The sequence below is a fragment of the Pisolithus orientalis genome (assembly GCF_024613125.1).
Source record: "Pisolithus orientalis strain OTSU chromosome Unknown F5J12scaffold_18, whole genome shotgun sequence".
NCBI classification, from domain to species: Eukaryota; Fungi; Basidiomycota; class Agaricomycetes; order Boletales; family Pisolithaceae; genus Pisolithus; species Pisolithus orientalis.
Window position 1 is genome coordinate 438,748 of NW_026260799.1, and position 18,475 is coordinate 457,222.

Below are 18,475 nucleotides of genomic sequence, written 5' to 3' on the forward strand. Positions count from 1 at the left end.
CATTAAAATCCAGGGGTATGTTTGAAACATGCTAGCGTAGCCCGAGAATATCATTAGTAGAAAACCACTGCTGATTCAATCGATCTCCTGGGATTAGTCATCGGTCAGGCTTGCATGGTCAGATATGTGATGCTGAACCCCGGTGATATCGGGCCCGTTCGGTCCTTCGCATTCTTCTTCCACTCGTCTGGGTAGTAACAAGTGTTGTCTTGTCTCCATAACCCACTCCATGATACCAGACCGACCATTGGACCGCACCAGCAAGACAAATCGAAAGACCGAATATAAAGAAAGTAAGAAAGTCGTCGCAAAGACTGCAACGAGAACGAGCGAGTACAGCGTACATATCCCGATCGACACTGTATGATTGGAGCGGTAGATTAAAAAAAGGTAGTTGTAGGACTATATGCTGCCTGAACATACCGATGATTGACTCGGTCACGAGGGAAGCCGTGATCGCAGATGCGGCAGCGACGAATACGATAGACGAAATGATAAAGATAGATATCCCGCTAGAAGCTTTTCTGAATTAATAGGCAGAACGGAATGTGTACGCACACGAACGACAATATTGGCAGAATAGCAAGGACGGAAAGGACAGTAACGAATGTCTACAGGGATTCAGCAAACGACGTCAATGACAGCGAAGTGGAGGAACCATCATTATAGGTTTCTCTTCGAACTTTCTAATCCCAATTGCTATGGCTGGACGTGCATAGTCTTGCTCGATCCTGGCAAAGACTCCATTAATCAGGATGGTCAACCGTGGCGTAATGAGAATGGACTTACACGTCTGCATATTGTCGCACTAGCTCCGTGCACTTTTCAAAGTAAGTCGACAGGCTCTCGCCAACATCTTTTTGCTCGCCCCGTTTGCGAGTGGCCATGTTGCCGTGGTGGACGTGTAGGCGGCGGTCGGGCCACGGTGAGTGTTGTCGATCCCAACTGGTAACTGTCACGTGATTATTTGCACTTCAAGTCCACTACCAAGTCTCGGTGACATCTAGTACACACAGCACAATGAGCAGCCGAAAGCTCAGTGCGGATGAGCTCAAGCTCCATCAAGCTGCTCTCGCAGCACACGACAAGGTCAGCCAATCCCCTCAGAGATCCCCTACCCAAATCGTGTCGTAATGAAAGATCTTCATTCAACAGATACTCGCAGTGAAAGATGCTGAAAAGGTCGTACCAGATGCAGCTGCTCGCACGGCCGCCGTCAACTTTCTGCTCGGGACGGTAAACGTTCCTCTAAACGGCTTCTGTGTGCCTTCCTGATTGGACGGTGTAGGGGATGTTCAAGGTTACTGCCAGTGCTGGAGCAGTAACCGCGTTCCGAGCCGTGGCCAAGAACGAGATGGAGATGTAGGTGGTCCCCTACTACTTTATGTGTCGCGTTCTCTTATCCATCTGTCTCAGAAAGAAGGACATGGCGCCCGAAGAAGCTATGGTCCTCAGCCACGTCCAAGCGTCCGGAAATGAAGGTGTGATGGAGCAGAAGTTCCTCATAGATCATCTTTCTTACGCATCAAATGATCATTGCAGGAATATGGACGAAACACCTAAAAGCCAAGACCGAACTGCACCAGACCATCATCGATCGCTGTCTGAAATCCCTAGTCCAAAAACAACTCGTCAAATCCATCAAAGCCGTCCGAGTACGTAGATGATCCCACTGAAAATACTCGTTTCGCGAAGAATGGACAACTGATGGTACCGTGCATATGCATACACCAGCACCCAACGCGCAAGATATACATGCTCGCTCACCTGGAGCCGTCGGTAGAACTCACGGGTGGTCCCTGGTACACCGACAATGAACTAGACGCAGAGTTTATCAAGCTTTTATCTTCTGCATGTCTCCATTACATCCGCGACCGCGTAGGGTTTCTATTTCTATCTACATATTGGAGGAGACTCACACGTTTGCCCACCAGTCATTCCCGAAGCAGAACAGCAAACGGGTTTCACGGAATCAAATACGTTTATACGCGATAGGCGCAGCTCCATCTTACCCATCCGCACAACAAATACAACTCTTCCTGAGTAAGAGTAAAATTACGGAGACGGAGTTGGGAGTCGAGCATGTAGAGATGCTCTTGAGGGTATTGGAGCTCGATGGCGAGATTGAAAAGGTGTGACAATTCACCTTGCTTCATTGTCCCATGTTGAGTTCTTTCGCTGACGACGCCGCAGATTCCTGCGTTCAGCGCTGGCGCCTGGAATCCTCCGTCTGATTCTGAAGGAAGTGGTTCCGGCTCGGAATCTGAATCAAGCGAAGACGACCGCTCTCGCTCGAAGAAGCGCAAACGTGGTTCCAGTAAGAACAAAGAGTCGAACAAACTCAAACGGCGGAGGACGAAAGAAGACTCCGAAAGCGATTCGGACAGCGAGTCTGAGGATCGGTCAAGGGCGAAGAAACGGAAGAAACGGTCAAAGAGAGACGAGGACAGCGACGAAGAAAGTTCTGCGAAATCGTCGAAGAAGAGGAAGCGCAAGAGTAAACACAGTGATTCATCTTCAGAGGAGGAAGAGGAGGAAGACAGAAAAAAGAAACATAAACGCAAGTCGAAAAAACGCCAGGATACGTCTTCCGCCGAAGAATCTGAATCCAGCGAGGTTTCGGATGGTGCCTTCGTATACCGTGCGATCAGACAAGAGCGCGTCGTGCTCGGCTGGTCGCAGGCCCCTTGCGGGCGATGTCCTGTTTTTGATTTTTGTCGGGATAAGGGGCCGACGAATCCACAGGGATGCGTATATTACGAGGAGTGGTTTGCTTCGGGCGCGAATTCGCAGAAGGACGCGGCGACAGCGGCCGTGAAGGTAGAAGTGTAGAGGGGATGGAAAGGATCCAATACGTTTGTGGAGAAGCGATCGGTTGTTTGTGATGCCATCATGGTGTCGACGAGAACGTCCTCTTCAAACATCTTTTCTGGACAGATGTCTTAACGATACTCCGTCGCCTTCCATGCACGTACACGGTATACAGTCAACCACTGGTTACACATCACACTACTCTCCACCTCCATGGCACTGCTGCTCGCTGATTTCCAAAGCTGACTGGATCGTTTCCTTCTCACTACAAGTCTAGGCGATCTGACGACGATGAATCGTCCTTGGGAGGACAACGTGTTTATTTGAACTCTGTTTCAATTATGCGGAGCTATCCAGCCCAAGTCCTGCTGCAAGGCTCCGGCCCGACGTTTGAAATTTGACGGCTCAACTCTGTTTCTCATTCACGATACACTGACTTACTGACGTAAGCCATTTCAGCTCAACACCACCGGAAGACCAATTTCACCTTCACTCCGTGAATCATTGTTGGTCTGTGGCACTTGTAATTGCTGTGCGGCGATAATGATCCATACTTTATTCCTCTGGACTATGATGCTGTAATTAAAATTGCGTGCTGGTTGCGAAACAGCGACTTGGAGTTCGCGCACAATATGCGTCCGCGCTAGGTCTCGGGATTGTAATTCGTTCAGATCAAACAGTCGATGCTCTCAAGGTCGTGGTCAAAAAAATACACGCGATCCCTGAGCGATGTGCTCCTTGTCTTGCTTGCGCTATGTTCCGTCTCGAGCGTCGTCTCGAATTTAAAGGGAAAAAACGTATAGGGGTACTTTGCTCCTTAGGAGCAAAACGATATCGGAAACTGTTAAGGATCTTCCATTTACTTAAAGATACGCCTTGGATCGCTGCCGAGGTTTGGTGTGCTGAAAGTAAGTGATGTCGACTTCTCGTCGAACCATATTGATTCCCAGGTTCAGTGATACCAGCTCCACCCCCATATCCTCCCACCATGGAAGATCATGCCGCTGCGGTCGTACGGAAAGACGTTCTTCAGTCAGAATCACAAGGCAGTGCCTTCCAATTCCTTAAGTATATCATCGTTTCGGGAGCACCAGCACCTCGAAAGCTGACCCATACCTGCGCCTGCTCTCAAGAGGCAGATGATACTATCCCTCTGACGTTACCACATGAAGATTTTGGCTAGTTCTTGGACGACTGTCTAAATTACCAATACGCATGTGAGGGCTACATGTTTGGTCAGGACTTTGCAGACTCGATGACGGAGGTTTATGAGCACGAACCTAGCACATGAAGGCAGTTTTCCAAAAAAAAAAAAAAACTGTGGTTCGGACCCCACCAGCACCAAGATCAAGAATTTCGAGGCGGGCGGCGAGTTGTGCGCCAGCGATCATCGTTATTTGATTGTCCAAACCTATAACGAGACAGCGCCTAAATTCACGGGATCTACGCTGCCATGTTTTCTGTTCACAATTGTTGGTCAGTGAACGAATTGTTCCATCCCCCCTGCTCTTTCTTCCCTCTAGGGCCCCATCATTGCTATTTATGGCGCTGCTTGGAATTTGCATCCAACTCGCGGAGAACCCTTCGGGTCTTACTTGCACTTTTCGCGTTCGCGAGGTACGCAAAACCGAGACTTTTCAAGAGCATGCGGCTTGGCTGCGTTTCGGAAAGCTCTCTGGTTGCTGAAGAAATACTACAACGAAGATCCCTGGTCTGCAAAATTAAACCCCCCTCCTCAGCGGCTGCCTCCCCCCATATGTTCCCACACCCCACGAGTTATCCGACGACTGCTGATGGCAAAAAAAACCTAAGAACTCTAGTATCGGAAGATGTCTAACCCCGACAAATGCTTATTTTTCGGGACTGTTAAACGCAATGACGACGAGATCTGCATCAAATGCGTCAGACATTTTGCGCCCGAGGTACACCATGTTTACAAGTCTTTAGGATGTACACCAACCCCGTGAGCTTCCGTGGAGGTCCCACGCTACTGGACCATGGTGGGCGCGAATATGCTCTCCAACTATGTGACGCTATACAAGCAGCCCGCTACCGGGCCTGTCATGGATGATTTTAACGAGAAACTGGAGGCGTTTTACGCTGCAGGCTTCGTCCATGGCGTTATTCGTGATGTGAACGTCATGGTGTCACACAATGGAAAGATGTTCAAGATAATCGATTTCGACTGGGCAGGGAGAATTGGTGAAGCGCGATATCCACCTGACTTAAGCAGGAGAGAGGTATACGGAGGCCGGATGCTGTGGCCGGCATGGAATCCATCTGCAAGGAGCATGATCTGAAAGTGTTGGGACACATCTGTTTTGATGGTGCTATGATATTGAAATGCCAGGGGATGTCGGAGACATGCCTTACTAAGCATAGCTAGAGAAGGATGCTCTAAGAGAACCGTTAGCTGATTTCGCTGATCATTCGTCGGGCTAGTTGGTCTGGTATGTGATGCTGGATCGCATCGTGCGGGAAGGCTTAAGCATGGTACGGATACGGGGGTGAGATACCGTTGTGGGATCCAGCAAAACTGGAATTGGCGGAGGTGGCATTTGACAAGTATCTGAAAAAATGAAATGAAAATAGTGACCTCTCATGATCAACACCAAGACACGTTAGGCAATGGGTGGTACAATAAGGACTTACCATTCTCTTCCTCCATCTCCGTGCCAAACTCCGTCCCCATCGCACTCGTCCCGTCTGCTTCAAGACCTCCTTGCACCTCCTTGTCCGCGGCTAGTACCAAATACGGGACGCACTTAGCGATCGATGCTTGGGAGCTCACTTGGCTCATGCAGATTCTGATGCCAAGTTACAGATCCATACCCCTGCACAGGGGGTCGTGGTTGTGGACTTCAGCTACCCCACTCCACCCCTCAAGGTTCAGAGCTCACATTAAGGCAATTACGGTCGGATGCCATCACGGAACTAATTTATTAGCACATACTGCTACGAATACTACTCTAATACCTTGCTAGCTAATATTCAACATGTGTGACTGGTCGTGACTTTCTTGTGACTGCCAACTGCTGTGTGCTGCTGATTGCACCATAAGGAATAGTATTCCTGGACGCCGTCAGGCCAGGTCTGTAAACTCTTTGTTGCCAATGGTCATTCAGGACTTTAGGACCATTAACTCCAGTCATGTGGGCTTAGGGGGTGGGGAAAATTGGGGTTTTGCAACCATTACATCATGGAACATCATCCAGGTGACCTGGTCATGGACCACTACCACATGATTCTGCATGACTGCCTGCACCTCAGATGTGTGTAGATGCCCTCCACAGTCATGAATGTACTGCTACTTGTATGATGCTATTATATGTGTTTTGACAGTTAAGACATGCCTGGTGAGGGAGATGCCTTGTCCCATTCTGCAAGCAGCTACTTTGCTAGAGAGCAGTGTTGCAGATGCTAGAGCTGTGTGAGGAAGTGTTACAGGTCACATGTCTTTCAGTTCATCTCCTATGAAGAAACAGACCACCCACACTTCACATGCAGAACCCAAATCTGATCCCTCAAAAGGCCTCAATGATCAGGGGTGGTTGTTGCTCAACTTCACTACTGTTCCCCACCACAGTGCAGACTGCATAGCAACATTCTATCACTTGGGTATCATTGACACTGTCTGGACACTCAAAGGACAAGTCTGCAGGTCTGCATCATTGTGTGTACTGCTGATCCTCCACATCATTGAAGATTGCTCATATGTCCTGCTGAGACCAAACTTACCATGACTGACCAAACCACAGATACATTATCTACCATCATACATTCCAGAGGCTCCATATCCATTTCAATGTAACAAATGAGCCAAGAAAAAGAAAAATGACTGATAAAGGACAAAAGGCAGACACACATCAAAGGATTTCCAAGACTGCCACCAGAATGTTCTTGGAAGTGACATTGGTCCTGAGTCCCAGGATGACAATCTCATTCTCTGCAGCAACCCTCTTGTACTCTCCATTCAGCTGTTGCATGAGAAGCAAAGCATTGAGCAGTTGTCTGAGGTGAGCAATCATAAAGGGCTCTCTGCAAAAGGCAATCAGATTCAGTGTATGACAGTCTGAGCAGACATCCACAATAGTGAATGGCTGTGGTGTCACAGTCATCCATGCCAACTGTTAGGGGTTATTCCCCAAAAATAGGAACTACTTAGTATGGGCATGTGATACCTAAGGTATCACATGCCTCCTCATATATAAACATTGTCTCAAAAACTTTAGATAGACATCCATTTTTGTCTCCTATGTCTTACTGTGTGAATACCATATGGTGTTATGCCCAAGTGTGGTGACTTCTTCAAATGGAATAGGCATGAAGTGCACGAGGGGGAGTCTATGGGCCAAACGTATCATAACCCCTATGGCTCAGTTATTGCTGAATTCTGACAGAGGTTTGCTCTTCTGGTGATACACTAGGGTAGTCACATGGAGAGGGGACAAGGACAAAAGCAAAGGATTTAGCTGAGTTGCAAGCTATCAAAAAACTGAGGATACAAGGTATGGTACATGACTTTATACACCTCTAAGTAAGGGTACCATACTGGTTGTAATGTGACGTGTCACAACGTGTATCCACAGTAATCAACAAAATGATCAGTTAAACATCTGAGTCAAAAGGAGTCATATGGTGTCATTTGATGGGGATGGCAGGGAGACAAAGGCTATACCAGCTGCACAATCAATGCACAGTGAGGGGCCAGACACCAGATCTATAGTACAACAAGAAGGCAATATAAACAAGTCAGTTGGAGCAAGAAAGAGACATGTCATCCATCAGGGAGGGCAGTGGGACACCAGATCAAAGAGGATGCAGGGTCTCAACAGGTATTGGAAATACTGTGACAGCTGGAGATCTGAGGGAGCTCACAGCATATGAACCCCTGGGATGGCAACAACTATGAGGGACACAACGAGGCATGTGATGCATGTGACTGTGATGAGTCGAAAAAGGAAAGACCCCTGTCTGAGGTGTAACATCACCCCCCTGCCAAGGTCCTCAGACCCTTGAGGACAGGCCTGGCACATTAGACAGATGGGTGGAAAGGGGTCAGCAAGTAGTGAAGACACAGGAACAGGTGCAACAGGCGACAGGCGATGATGGCAATGGGGATGGCAGTTCTTCGAGGGCTGGAGTAAAATGGGATCCACATCCATTGCAGCATGACCAATGTCCCAGGTAATGACACTGGAAGCACACATGTTGATATAAGATGTGGTCTGCTGGGATGGGTGACTGGCCTCTGAGGTAGAACCGAAGTTGATCAAGAGGGATGGGGACAAAGGGAGTCACAGGGAGAGGATTGGTGGAGTGGACAGCATTGTGATACTGTTTATGAATTCTGGCCCACAATGCATCCTGCAACAAGACCTCCCAGGCAGAGTTGTGAGTCCTGGTTCCTAGATGAGCACCAACCTCTTTATACAGATCTCCAGAGTTGACATACATCAATTCCATAGCTCTCCACTCATCAGTCTTCCTTTGTTCTGCCTGCTTCTCTTCTTTTTGTTTGTGGGAAACCGATGGTTCCTCTTGTTTCAGGTGAATCTGATCAAGAAGCCAAGAAGCAGGAGGGGCAAGGAACTCACTGATCTGTTGGTTGCATAAATGATGATAGGCTCCACTAGTTACCACTTCTAAAAGTTCCGAGGACCTTCTTTCCAGCATATTGACCATTATAACCTCTGACAAAGGTGTGGTGCCAGACAACTTCCTGGTACGAATCTTGGAGACTGTGGTATTGATTAAGTCTGTTGCTCTGTAGATTTCAGACAGCAGCCCAAAATATGTAACCTGTTCTGATGAGCACCCATCAATGTTGTCCCTGTCATGGAAGATGTCAAGTGCCCTAACAATGTCCAGGTAGTCAGCTGCTGTGATTGGTAATCACAGCTCGTCATTCCTGGCAGTGGCTGCAGTGGCAAGGAGGTCAAGGGCAGTGCATTGTACACCATTGGAGTAGGTGGTGAAGGTGGTGCATAAGTTGGAAGATTCAGGAGCATAGGTGGGGCCACTTGGGGCTGCTTGACTATTGGAGTCATCATCAGTTTGCACCTTACCCTTGCCCTTTCCCTGTTGGTTACTGTCCCCACTGATGGGGACTCTGGTCTTGGGGGCAGGGACCTGCCTGACTGAGAAGCCTGCATGTGGATGCTGTGAGTCAAAGTGTGGTTCAGTGGTGAAAACCAACCAAAAACCAACACAAAAGACAATGAAAGTGAGTGGTGGTGTGCCTATGCAGTACCTAGATGGTAGAACCTGTTCTTTGGGAGGGTTTTTGCGAGCTACAACACTCAAAGATGAGTGCTGAGGGTTGGGGGTGCTCCTGACGAAGAGGGAGCAAGAATGTGATAGAAAGCGATAGGGTAGACTGCTATCAGCCTACAGAAGGATGGATGGTGACTTAATTCGATGTCCTAAGCTGTACTGAGCTCAGGGAGGGCTTGGAGCAAAGTATATGGATGATAGATGATAATAAGCGAAGTAGATGATAGCTAGACCCTTAATAAAGTCTCAACTATCGAAGCTGATGAATGATTTGCTGAGAGATGATAAATTGCGAGCAAGAGGGGCTCTCGGATGTCTTTTTTTTTTGCTACCTAAGTACAGTGACTTATATACAGTACAGGGGCATTGCCTATGGAAAACAAGGTGTAAACACTTGGTAAGCGATTGGTAACTGATGAGTAAGGAATGTAAGCGATGGGTAATCATCTTGGAAAGCATTGGTAAGCATTGGTAAGGATAAGTAAGCCAAAAAGCGAAGAACCAGTAAGCAAAGTCAAAAGATTGGTAAGTATTGGCAATAGGTGAGTCAAAGACAGTCAGAATGTCAAAGTATGAGTCAAGCAATGTCAGGAACTGGGAAAGTGCACTGGAATTGCATTAGGGGGAGGCTGTGCATGTCACATCTTGAAGAGATCACTTCTAGGCCAAAGTGGGATGACAGAGAGGCAGTGCTGATCTGATGCCGATATAGTACATCCAAAAGCAGACAGGGTGAGTCAGATGTCAACAGGGGTCAAGCTTTGGGGGTCTGTGGGGTGACAGGAGCATAGGGGATTGCAACTTTCCTCCCCAAACCATCCTCTCAGTGAAGCAAATAAAAACTTCATGAATGAGGCTCTGTTGGAAGAGAGGATGAAGGGGGAGCATCTTCTGCTGTATCTTGCAACAAGGAGGCAAGATGTGCATCATACTCGTCATGGATGCAATCAGGGAGAGTGGAGAACAGTAGATTATACTGTAGCTGTCGCAATTTTGGAAGAATGATGGATGAGACTGGTATGAAGATGTTGCAGGGGGCAGGGAGGAAGGATCCATATGCTTCTTGGACCGGAGAGACTGAAACGACCACATAAGACCTTTCCAAGCAAATGACAGACCTGAGGTGACCAAAGAACATCCTCCTGGAGGTCATACTGACAAAAAGAACACACTGTCCAAGCTGGATGGGCTGAGAGGGGGCAGACGAGGGCGGGATGTACCAGGATGCTTCAGGACAGAAGCTGGTAGGAACTCCTGGTAGATATATGTAGCCATGGTCCCTAGCAAAGGGGACAAGCGAAACGACTGATGTGGAGGCAGCCATATCAGAAGAATTAGCGAAATGAGCGTCTTTTGGAGGGAGTGCTGTAGAAACATGTGGAGTGCACAAATCCTTTCCAATCTTGGAAGGTAGGATCGTGTGGCTGAGCACTACAAGCGAGTGTGGGAATGGTTTCGGTGTCTGCAGAATTGGTGGAGATACGTCAAAAACTGGAATGCCATACATGGGCACTTAAGAACTTTATTGGTGCTTAACTCGCCTCCTCCTTTTTCTTTGGCATTGACAACCTGTTCTTGTGCGAGGGATGACTGCCAACATTGCTGGCTGTCCTTCTTCGCATGAGGGCTATGGTCTTCACCTCCATTCATCAGCTACATCCATGTCCACCTCACCAAACACCTTTGGTGTGTGACAACACAGCTGGAGAGAGCAGGCGATGGGGGGGGATACCAGGCAACACTGCGAGATGGGGGATGAGGGGTATGAGTCAGAAATTCCAGCAGTGGTTGTTGGGGGAGAGGCTGGGGCATAGACAGTGATGGGGGGGATGAACAGGTCATCCTGGTCTGCTGAGGGGTCATAAAGGGATTCTGCAGCAGGGAGGTCAAGCATAGTTGCTCTTGGTGTTAACAGAGTGGGGGGAATCCATCTAGTTTCGAAGATGACAGGTGAGTTTGTACTGAGTGAGGGCTTCCAAAGCATGGTCCATTATATGTTCCTTGGGTTCCCAGGTATTGGACAAATGAGGGAACCCTTTCCATTTAACCAAATACTTTCATTTACCTCTGCGCCCATCCATTTTATGATTGATGACTGACTTGACCTCCCATTCAATTTCATCATCGACAAGCTCTGGTAGCAGTGCAGGTGGAGTTCAACCATATGTGTCATTTTCTTGATAAGGGTAAATTCAAGAGGCATGGAACACAGGATGTACCTTCCAGGTTGGCAGTAGTTCCAATTGGAAGGCTACCAGGGATATCTCCTGAGTTACCTTAAAGGGGCCAAGACATCGGGGCACAATCTTGTCGCACTGGTCTTTGATACAGAGATGTCCAGTATCTAGGAGGACACTGTCCCCTACCTTGGGTGGAACATAAGACCCCTTTGAGCATGAATGCATCAGATCTTGTGCCTTTTTGTGGGTGAGGATTGCGACATCACAGTTCAAGGCCAGCCTCTCCAGCCTTTCATCAACTGAGGGTACTGCAGTTAACCAAACTTCGGGATAGGGGGATGGGTCATACCCCAAAAGCAGTGAGAATGGAGTCATTTGGTGTACTGAGTGCACCTGGGAGTTGTGCATGAACTTGGCAGATGGGAGTTTGACAGCCCACAAGTTTGGCACCTCCACACAGTACAGTCGGAGATACCCTTCCACTTCTTGGTTAACTTGTTTGCTTTCACCGTTAGTTTGTGGATGGTAGCTTGTCAAAAGTTTCGGGGTTACCCCTATAGCCTTGTAAAGTTCTTTGGTAAAAGAAGAAGCAAACTGCAGTCCTCAATCAGAGATCACTGATTTGGGGACACCAAAACAGAAATAGATAAACTGATGGAAGAGTCAGGTGATGCCAACAGAATCAATTATTTTATGACATGGTATGAACAAGGCAGCTTTGGACAGCCCCTGATTGACAACTGTGAGAATAGAATCATATTTTTGTTCCCCTGATACCAGAAGGTCTGTGATGAGATCCATTGATATCTGTTGAAATGGGGATGTGGTTTTAGGTGTTTTATGCAGGATCACAGGCAGTGTAGGTGGGTGTGTTATGACCTTGGTTGTTTGACATGTAGGGCATCCTGCCATGTAAGCTTGTATATCTTTACCCATACCTTCCCACCATACTTCCTTTCGCATTTTGGCAAACATTGCCTTTTGTCCAGGGTGTCCTGCAGACTCATGGTTGTGGTATGAATGCATGCAATGGCGGTGGTTTTCTGGGGGAATGTATAGTCTCGTCATTCCAAACCTTTTAGTCCTGTCTTCTGTGACTGTGATGTTATCTTTGGGTTCTGGACCTGTTACCCCTTTCTGCATACTACTTTTGACACATTTGTATAGGTCCATGGAAATAGTGTGGATCCCCTGTGCTCCTTTCATGGTTTTCCTCAAAGGGCAAGCATTGGGTAGCCTATCCTCCTTTGACTCCTCCTCAGATGGGCGAGGATATGGCATTGGGTGTGGGTTGGAACACTGAAGGTGGGCCAGGAGATGTCCGATTCGAGTGAGATGATTAACTTTTAGTACCTTTTGTAACTTTGTGATAGAAAAGGAAGGTGAAACAAGGCAAATTTGGGGACCCACCCCCTCTGAAAGCCAAAGGTCCATGGGGAGGACTGTGGCAACCAGGGTGGGTTCCAGGAGGGTATTCCTGTGAGAAAGAGTGTCAGCAGGGACCTGCAGGTGACCAGCCTGCCAAGAAAAGTGAAGAGGGTAGGATTGGACTGTGGTGGCCCACCAGGCCTGATGAGGAGTGAGCTGTTGGGGCTCACAGTAATACTCCAGGTTTTTGTGATCAGTAAAGACCACAGTGGGTTCCACGGGAGAGAGAAGATAGGGGTGGAATGCTTTCAGTGCATGTACAATGGCCAGCATTTCCAGATCATAGACCTGGTAGCACTGTTCAGTGCTGACCAAAGACTGGGATAAGTAGGAACAAGGATGCCACTCATTATCAGCTCCCTTTTGGGCTAATACAGCTCCAGTGCCCAGTTTCAAGGCATCTGTGAACAGAGCAAAAGGCTTCGAAAAGTCTGGGATAGTGAGGACCAGAGAGGAGCATAACAAAGATCTTAACTTGTTGAATGCAGCATCATGTTCTGGAGTCCATTGGTAAGAAACCCCTTTTTTGGTGAGGTCATGGAGGGGTCTGGCAATGCTTGAGAAGGAAGGGATGAATTTACAATAGAAGTTACAGAATCTGCAGAATTGATGAAGTCCCATAAGATTGTCAGGGGCCCCCCAGGTACTGATGGCATCAGTTTTAGTGGGTGAGGTCTCCATACACCCCCTTCCAATAATCATTCCTAGGAATTCAACTTCTTCTGCTTCGAAAACACATTTACTAATCTTGAGATGCAACTCTTCTTTTTCACAGATCTTCAAGAATTCATGAACCCATGTTCGAAGCTCTTCCTTTGTTTTTGCATGGATTGCAACATCATCCATGTAACTGACCTGTTTTCCTCTTTGAGACTTGAAGGTTTTGTCCATGTACCTTTGGAAAGAAGGGGGTGAGTTACATTGACCAAAGAACATTACCATGGGCTTGAACAGCCCTCTTGGCATGATAAATGCTCCTTTCCACTCATCTCCTTCCTTCACCCATAAGTTGGTAAATCCCCATCAAATATCAAACTTTGCATAATACTTAGACTCGACCAACTTGTCAAACAATGCCTGGGTATTCAGCAGTGGGTGGGTGTCAGGAATTGTAAAGGAATTAAGATAGCGGTAGTCTTGAATTAACCACTTCTTCCCATCTTTTGTGGTGATGAAGAATACTGGTGCTGCTTGTGGAGAGGTTGATGGCCAAATCTTTTTACATTTTAAGTTTTCATCCAAGAATTCATCTAAAACCTTCAGTTCATCTGGAAACATAGGATATACCATTGCTTTTCTTGGTTTAAAGTCATCACAGAGTCTGATCTCGTGATCTAATCCTGGTCGATGGGCTGGAAGCAGTATATCATCTTCAGTGAACACCCTGGCAAATTCTTGATAGAATTCAGGAAGCTTGACTTCCTCTTTGTTGGCCACTAAAGTGGCTTCAAGTTCTGTGGACAAGGTAGTCCTACTGACCTTTACTTTGGGTGGTTCCTTCATAACCTGTTTGGTTACCTTCAAGGAGGGGACAGAAGACCTGCCTTTGGCTTTGGTAGATGTTACCTGTTTCACAAAGTAGTCAGATCCTTCAGGGTATACATACCCATCATCCCAGCACGTAATTTTGCCAGTTTCCCATTTCATTCTTGGTTCGAACTCTTTGAGGAAGGGCATTCTGAGCAGGATGTGTTCCTTTCCAACGAGGGGCCCAACATAGCACTTGACTCGAACAATGTGCTCCTTGATCTCCATTTTGAGGGTGACCTTGCGAGTTACCCATTCTTCATCTTTCCTGGTAAAAGAGGTCATTTTGAACTTCTTTTCCACCCAATACATTGGGATCTTGAGTTTCTGGACCATCTTCTCCAAAATGAGGGAGACTTCTGTGCCTGAGTTGATACAGGCCCATATTCCTGCCTTGTAGTCCGGTAATATGACCAATCCAAGAGGAGAACGAATTCACATATTTGATTCATCATCTATAGAAGTACATTTAGCAGACAGCACAGCAATGGGACTGACTGATGCAGGAATTTCATCAGTCCCTTCTAAAAACCCAACAACTTCCATTCTTCTGCATTGGCTTCACAATCTCTGATGTAGGCAGTCTTCGTTCCATCCTCTGAGAGGACAATGCAGACATTGGACAGCTGAGTCTTTACCTTGATTTTACAGTCACACTTGATGTGACCTTTGGCTCCACAATTGAAGCATTTAATTTCCAACCCAGAATGTCTGATGTTCCATTTGCATTTGTCAATGTCCATCACATCAGGATCTTGGGAGTTACCGCAGTAATGAATGAATTTCCTTTCATACCAAGACTCCTTCCCTTCTAGGATATGCTTCGTCATGATTGCTGTCCAAGCTTCTCCCACACACTGTATCCACTCTATAACCATGGAAGGGGTGCATCCAGAATTGAGGACCCAGTTGCAATACTCCTTATTTAAGCCTTTCCCAAAGAAGATCCCTGCTTCATGCAATTCTTCTTTGAGTTGAGCCTTGTTAACAAGCCCTGTAAACTCAGTGATGTAGGCCTCAAGTTCTCATTTGCCTTGTTGGATGTCTGAAAGGTGCGAGATTGCGAGGGCAGTTTGATCTCCTGATTCGAAGGTTGCTTTCAGCCTTTCAACAAACCTTTGAAAGGTGTCAGTATAGTAGATCATGCCATCAAGCATCTTATTTTCGTTCTGGTAGTTTTCAGTGAACGAAACAGCTGCGCCTTTAGTCATGTAAGTGAGCGCAAACAAAATCTTGAGGGACTCCATAATGTAAATGTGCTTGTTCAGGTTCAAGTATCCTTCAACCTGTGTAACCCAGGTCTGGAGGCTGTTATGGCTTCCATCATATTCTCCAGGATGCCTGACATTAAACTCCCAACCTCTGTTGGGTGGGCAGCTAGTGTATGTGTCTTTGTCATCAGCCGAGGCTTTACCCTTACTGGACCCTGCCAAGGGGACCTCTGGGGGAATTACCTTTGTGAAGTTTCAATGATACCAATTGTGTAGGGCTGAGTCTGTTGGCATACTTGTGGGGAATGGGTTGCTACTAGTTGCATGCATAGCCTGGCAGAGCTCCTCCACCATTGTGACATGTTGTTCCTCCAACCTCTGTCTCAGCTCCTCTTCCAAAATGGTCCTCAGGGGCATTTCAGGAACCAAATCTCTGTGACCAATTGTCATGGACATTTCTTGTTGACTGTGAGCTTCTTGTTCTTCTTTGAGGACTGATCCAAAAGAAGTATCAGACTTCTGATCATCATCTTCTTCTGAACTAAGCATGACTTCTGAATCCCTAAACTGGGATAGATAAGATAACCAGGGGTTTGTTGCAGTAATTGAAGGACTGAGTCATCCTAAGGGAATGGGCAGTAAGGGAGGATTCTGTCCGAGTCCGAGGGGGTTAGGTCTAGAAGGGACTGGAGGTTTTGAACTCTGCAGGTTAGACACTTTTACAGATAGTGACAACTGAAGGCTGAGGGAGGATTTATTTCTCAAAAGAAACCTGTCAGCATAGGGTGTGAGAACTCTAGGGAGGCGATCTATTAAAGCCTAATGGCTGCCTGTAGAGCAGTGGATTTGATTGAGGGTAGAGGGGTGCTTCTCAATTTTGTTACTTCTGAGAAATGAGACAAGGGCAAGTCAGTCTTTACACATAGGAAGAGCAAGGAGCCTTGTGTGACTTGGTTTGTTGAAGTTCAGTAACCAGGGACAAGTAGACTTTACACAAAGAGGTCCATGAGTCCCAAAAGCTCCATGGAGTTTTTTGATTTTGTTATGCCCAAGAATGGTGACTTCTTCAAATGGAATAGGCACAAAGTGTGCAAGGGGGAGTCTATGGGCCAAATGTATCGTAACCCCTATGGCTCAGTTATTGCTGAAGTCTGACAGAGGTTCACTCTTCTGGTGATACACTAGGGTTGGTCACACAGAGAGGGGACAAGGACAAAAGCAAAGGATTTAGCTGAGTTGCAAGCTATCAAAAAACTGAGGATACAAGGTATGGTATGTGGCTTTATATACCTCCAAGTAAGGGTACCATACCAGTCATAACGTGATGCATCGCGACATGTATCCACAGTAATCAACAAAACGATCAGTTAAACATCTGAGTCAAAAGGAGTCATATGGTGTCATTTGATGGGGATGGCAGGGAGACAAAGGCTATACTGGCTGTGCAATCAATGTGCAGCAAGGGGCCAGACACTGGATCTATAGTACAACAAGAAGGCAATATAAATGAGTCAGTTGGAGCAAGAAAGAGACATGTTGTCCATCAGAGGGGGCAGTGGGACACCAGATCAAAGAGGATGCAGGGTCTCAACAGGTATTGGAAATACTGTTACAGCTGGAGACCTGAGGGAGCCTTGCAGCATACAAACCCCTAGGATGGCAACAACTATGAGGGATGCAATGAGGCACATGATGCATGTGACTGTGATGAGTCAAAAAAGGAAAGACCCCTGTCTGAGGCATAACATATGGTACACTTCATGCGCATGAGCTTGAGACAACCAAGCATAACCTTACAATTTTTTGAAGTGCATTATTGAGTATTCACAATGACACACACAACCTGCTCTTATGCATGAGCAACAGTGACTAAACCACCCAACAGAGGGGGTGACCCCCCTCCAGATGAAAGTAATTGCCAAAAAGAAGAAGGACCTCCTGAGGTCCAAAAGGATAAGAAAAAGAAACAGAAAGAGGATCCAACCTCAAAGATCACAGTGCTGGGTGCTATGCAGCCTGATAATGAAGCACCCATGCCTGGAGAATTCCAAGCATCAGTGACAATGGAAGGAAGTACCAAGAGAGGTATGAGGGAAGTGAGTCTGGCAGAGGTAGTCATCAAAGTGATGAGTCCATTGACCCCTCAGCCATCTGAATTAGAGAACTCATGGGTAATGCACAACCTGAACAACTCTCAGGATATTGAGAATCCATTAAATTGAGTGTACATCAAAGGCAAGATGCCCTCAATGAGAGAACTCAATGAGGACATTCCTCTTGATTCTTGGGTAGCCTTAGCAGCTATGAATGAATTCCTGGAGAATATCTGGCAACAATAGAGGGACTACAGGTATGGACCCAAAAGCTTCCATAACCATGGGATAGGCCCAGGTGAACATCATGCCAATATGATAGAGCATATCAGGCAAGCACTTGCAATTGAGAACCTCATGGAGCAAACTAGTAGGGCTAGCAGCCTGGACACTAGGGCAACAACAAAGAGGGAAGAGGTAACTCCTCCTGCTCTGCAGGATAGACCTGCCTTGAGAGAAATTTATACAAATGAACAAGAACATTGTTTGACACAGGGGTACATAACCTCAGGAAGGCTACCAACAGGGTGAAGCTTTTTTGCCCCAGTCAGAAGTAGAAGCAACAGGAGCAGTCTTGCTCCTAGCATGCCAAATTGACCAGTGTATCTGTCTGGGTGAAACTCAGACATCATTCACCATATGTATGGAACTAGGAGAGGAAAAGCTATCCTCCATCAGATGGCACAAGACCATGCTATTGTGGTGAGGAACACAGTCAGAGGTGGACCTCCAGAAGATGGAGGACCCCCTGATGATGATGGAGATAGTGACAGGGAGGATTGGAATCCCCCATGAAGGAACAAAGGTCATGGACATCCCTATCAGGGATGAGGGAATGGACTTCCAGGAGATGGCCCCCCTGAAGGAAGGAATTATGGGGGAGGCCTGCCAGGAGGTGGTTTCCCTGGAGGAGATCACCCCCCTGATGATGAAGATGAAGATAATCATT

At 47.0% G+C, this 18,475-nt stretch overlaps 3 protein-coding genes across 3 annotated transcripts; 2 read left to right on the top strand and 1 right to left on the bottom strand.

The window, feature by feature from the left end:
• Positions 1–37: 37 nt before the first annotated feature.
• On the bottom strand, positions 38–934 carry F5J12DRAFT_838374 (uncharacterized protein; the record flags this gene model as incomplete). The annotated part of the gene is made up of 5 exons (XM_051746033.1): positions 790–934; positions 659–731; positions 559–611; positions 424–512; positions 38–359 (listed from the first exon to the last, which is right to left on the bottom strand). Coding segments are annotated over exons 1-5 (575 nt in total), but the record flags the coding sequence as incomplete, so codon positions are not given.
• An 86-nt stretch (positions 935–1,020) lies between these two features.
• On the top strand, positions 1,021–2,832 carry F5J12DRAFT_906169 (RNA polymerase Rpc34 subunit-domain-containing protein; the record flags this gene model as incomplete). Its single annotated transcript, XM_051748752.1, has 8 exons — positions 1,021–1,089; positions 1,156–1,236; positions 1,289–1,362; positions 1,417–1,481; positions 1,543–1,655; positions 1,735–1,878; positions 1,935–2,132; positions 2,194–2,832. 8 exons carry the CDS (start codon positions 1,021–1,023, stop codon positions 2,830–2,832), a joined length of 1,383 nt encoding a protein of 460 aa, XP_051599050.1.
• A 1,976-nt stretch (positions 2,833–4,808) lies between these two features.
• F5J12DRAFT_943473 (uncharacterized protein) lies at positions 4,809–5,143 on the top strand (the record flags this gene model as incomplete). The annotated part of the gene is made up of 1 exon (XM_051749713.1): positions 4,809–5,143. The coding sequence occupies one exon, from the start codon at positions 4,809–4,811 to the stop codon at positions 5,109–5,111; it is 303 nt and encodes a 100-aa protein (XP_051599051.1). The 3' UTR covers positions 5,112–5,143.
• Between the last annotated feature and the right edge of the window lie 13,332 nt (positions 5,144–18,475).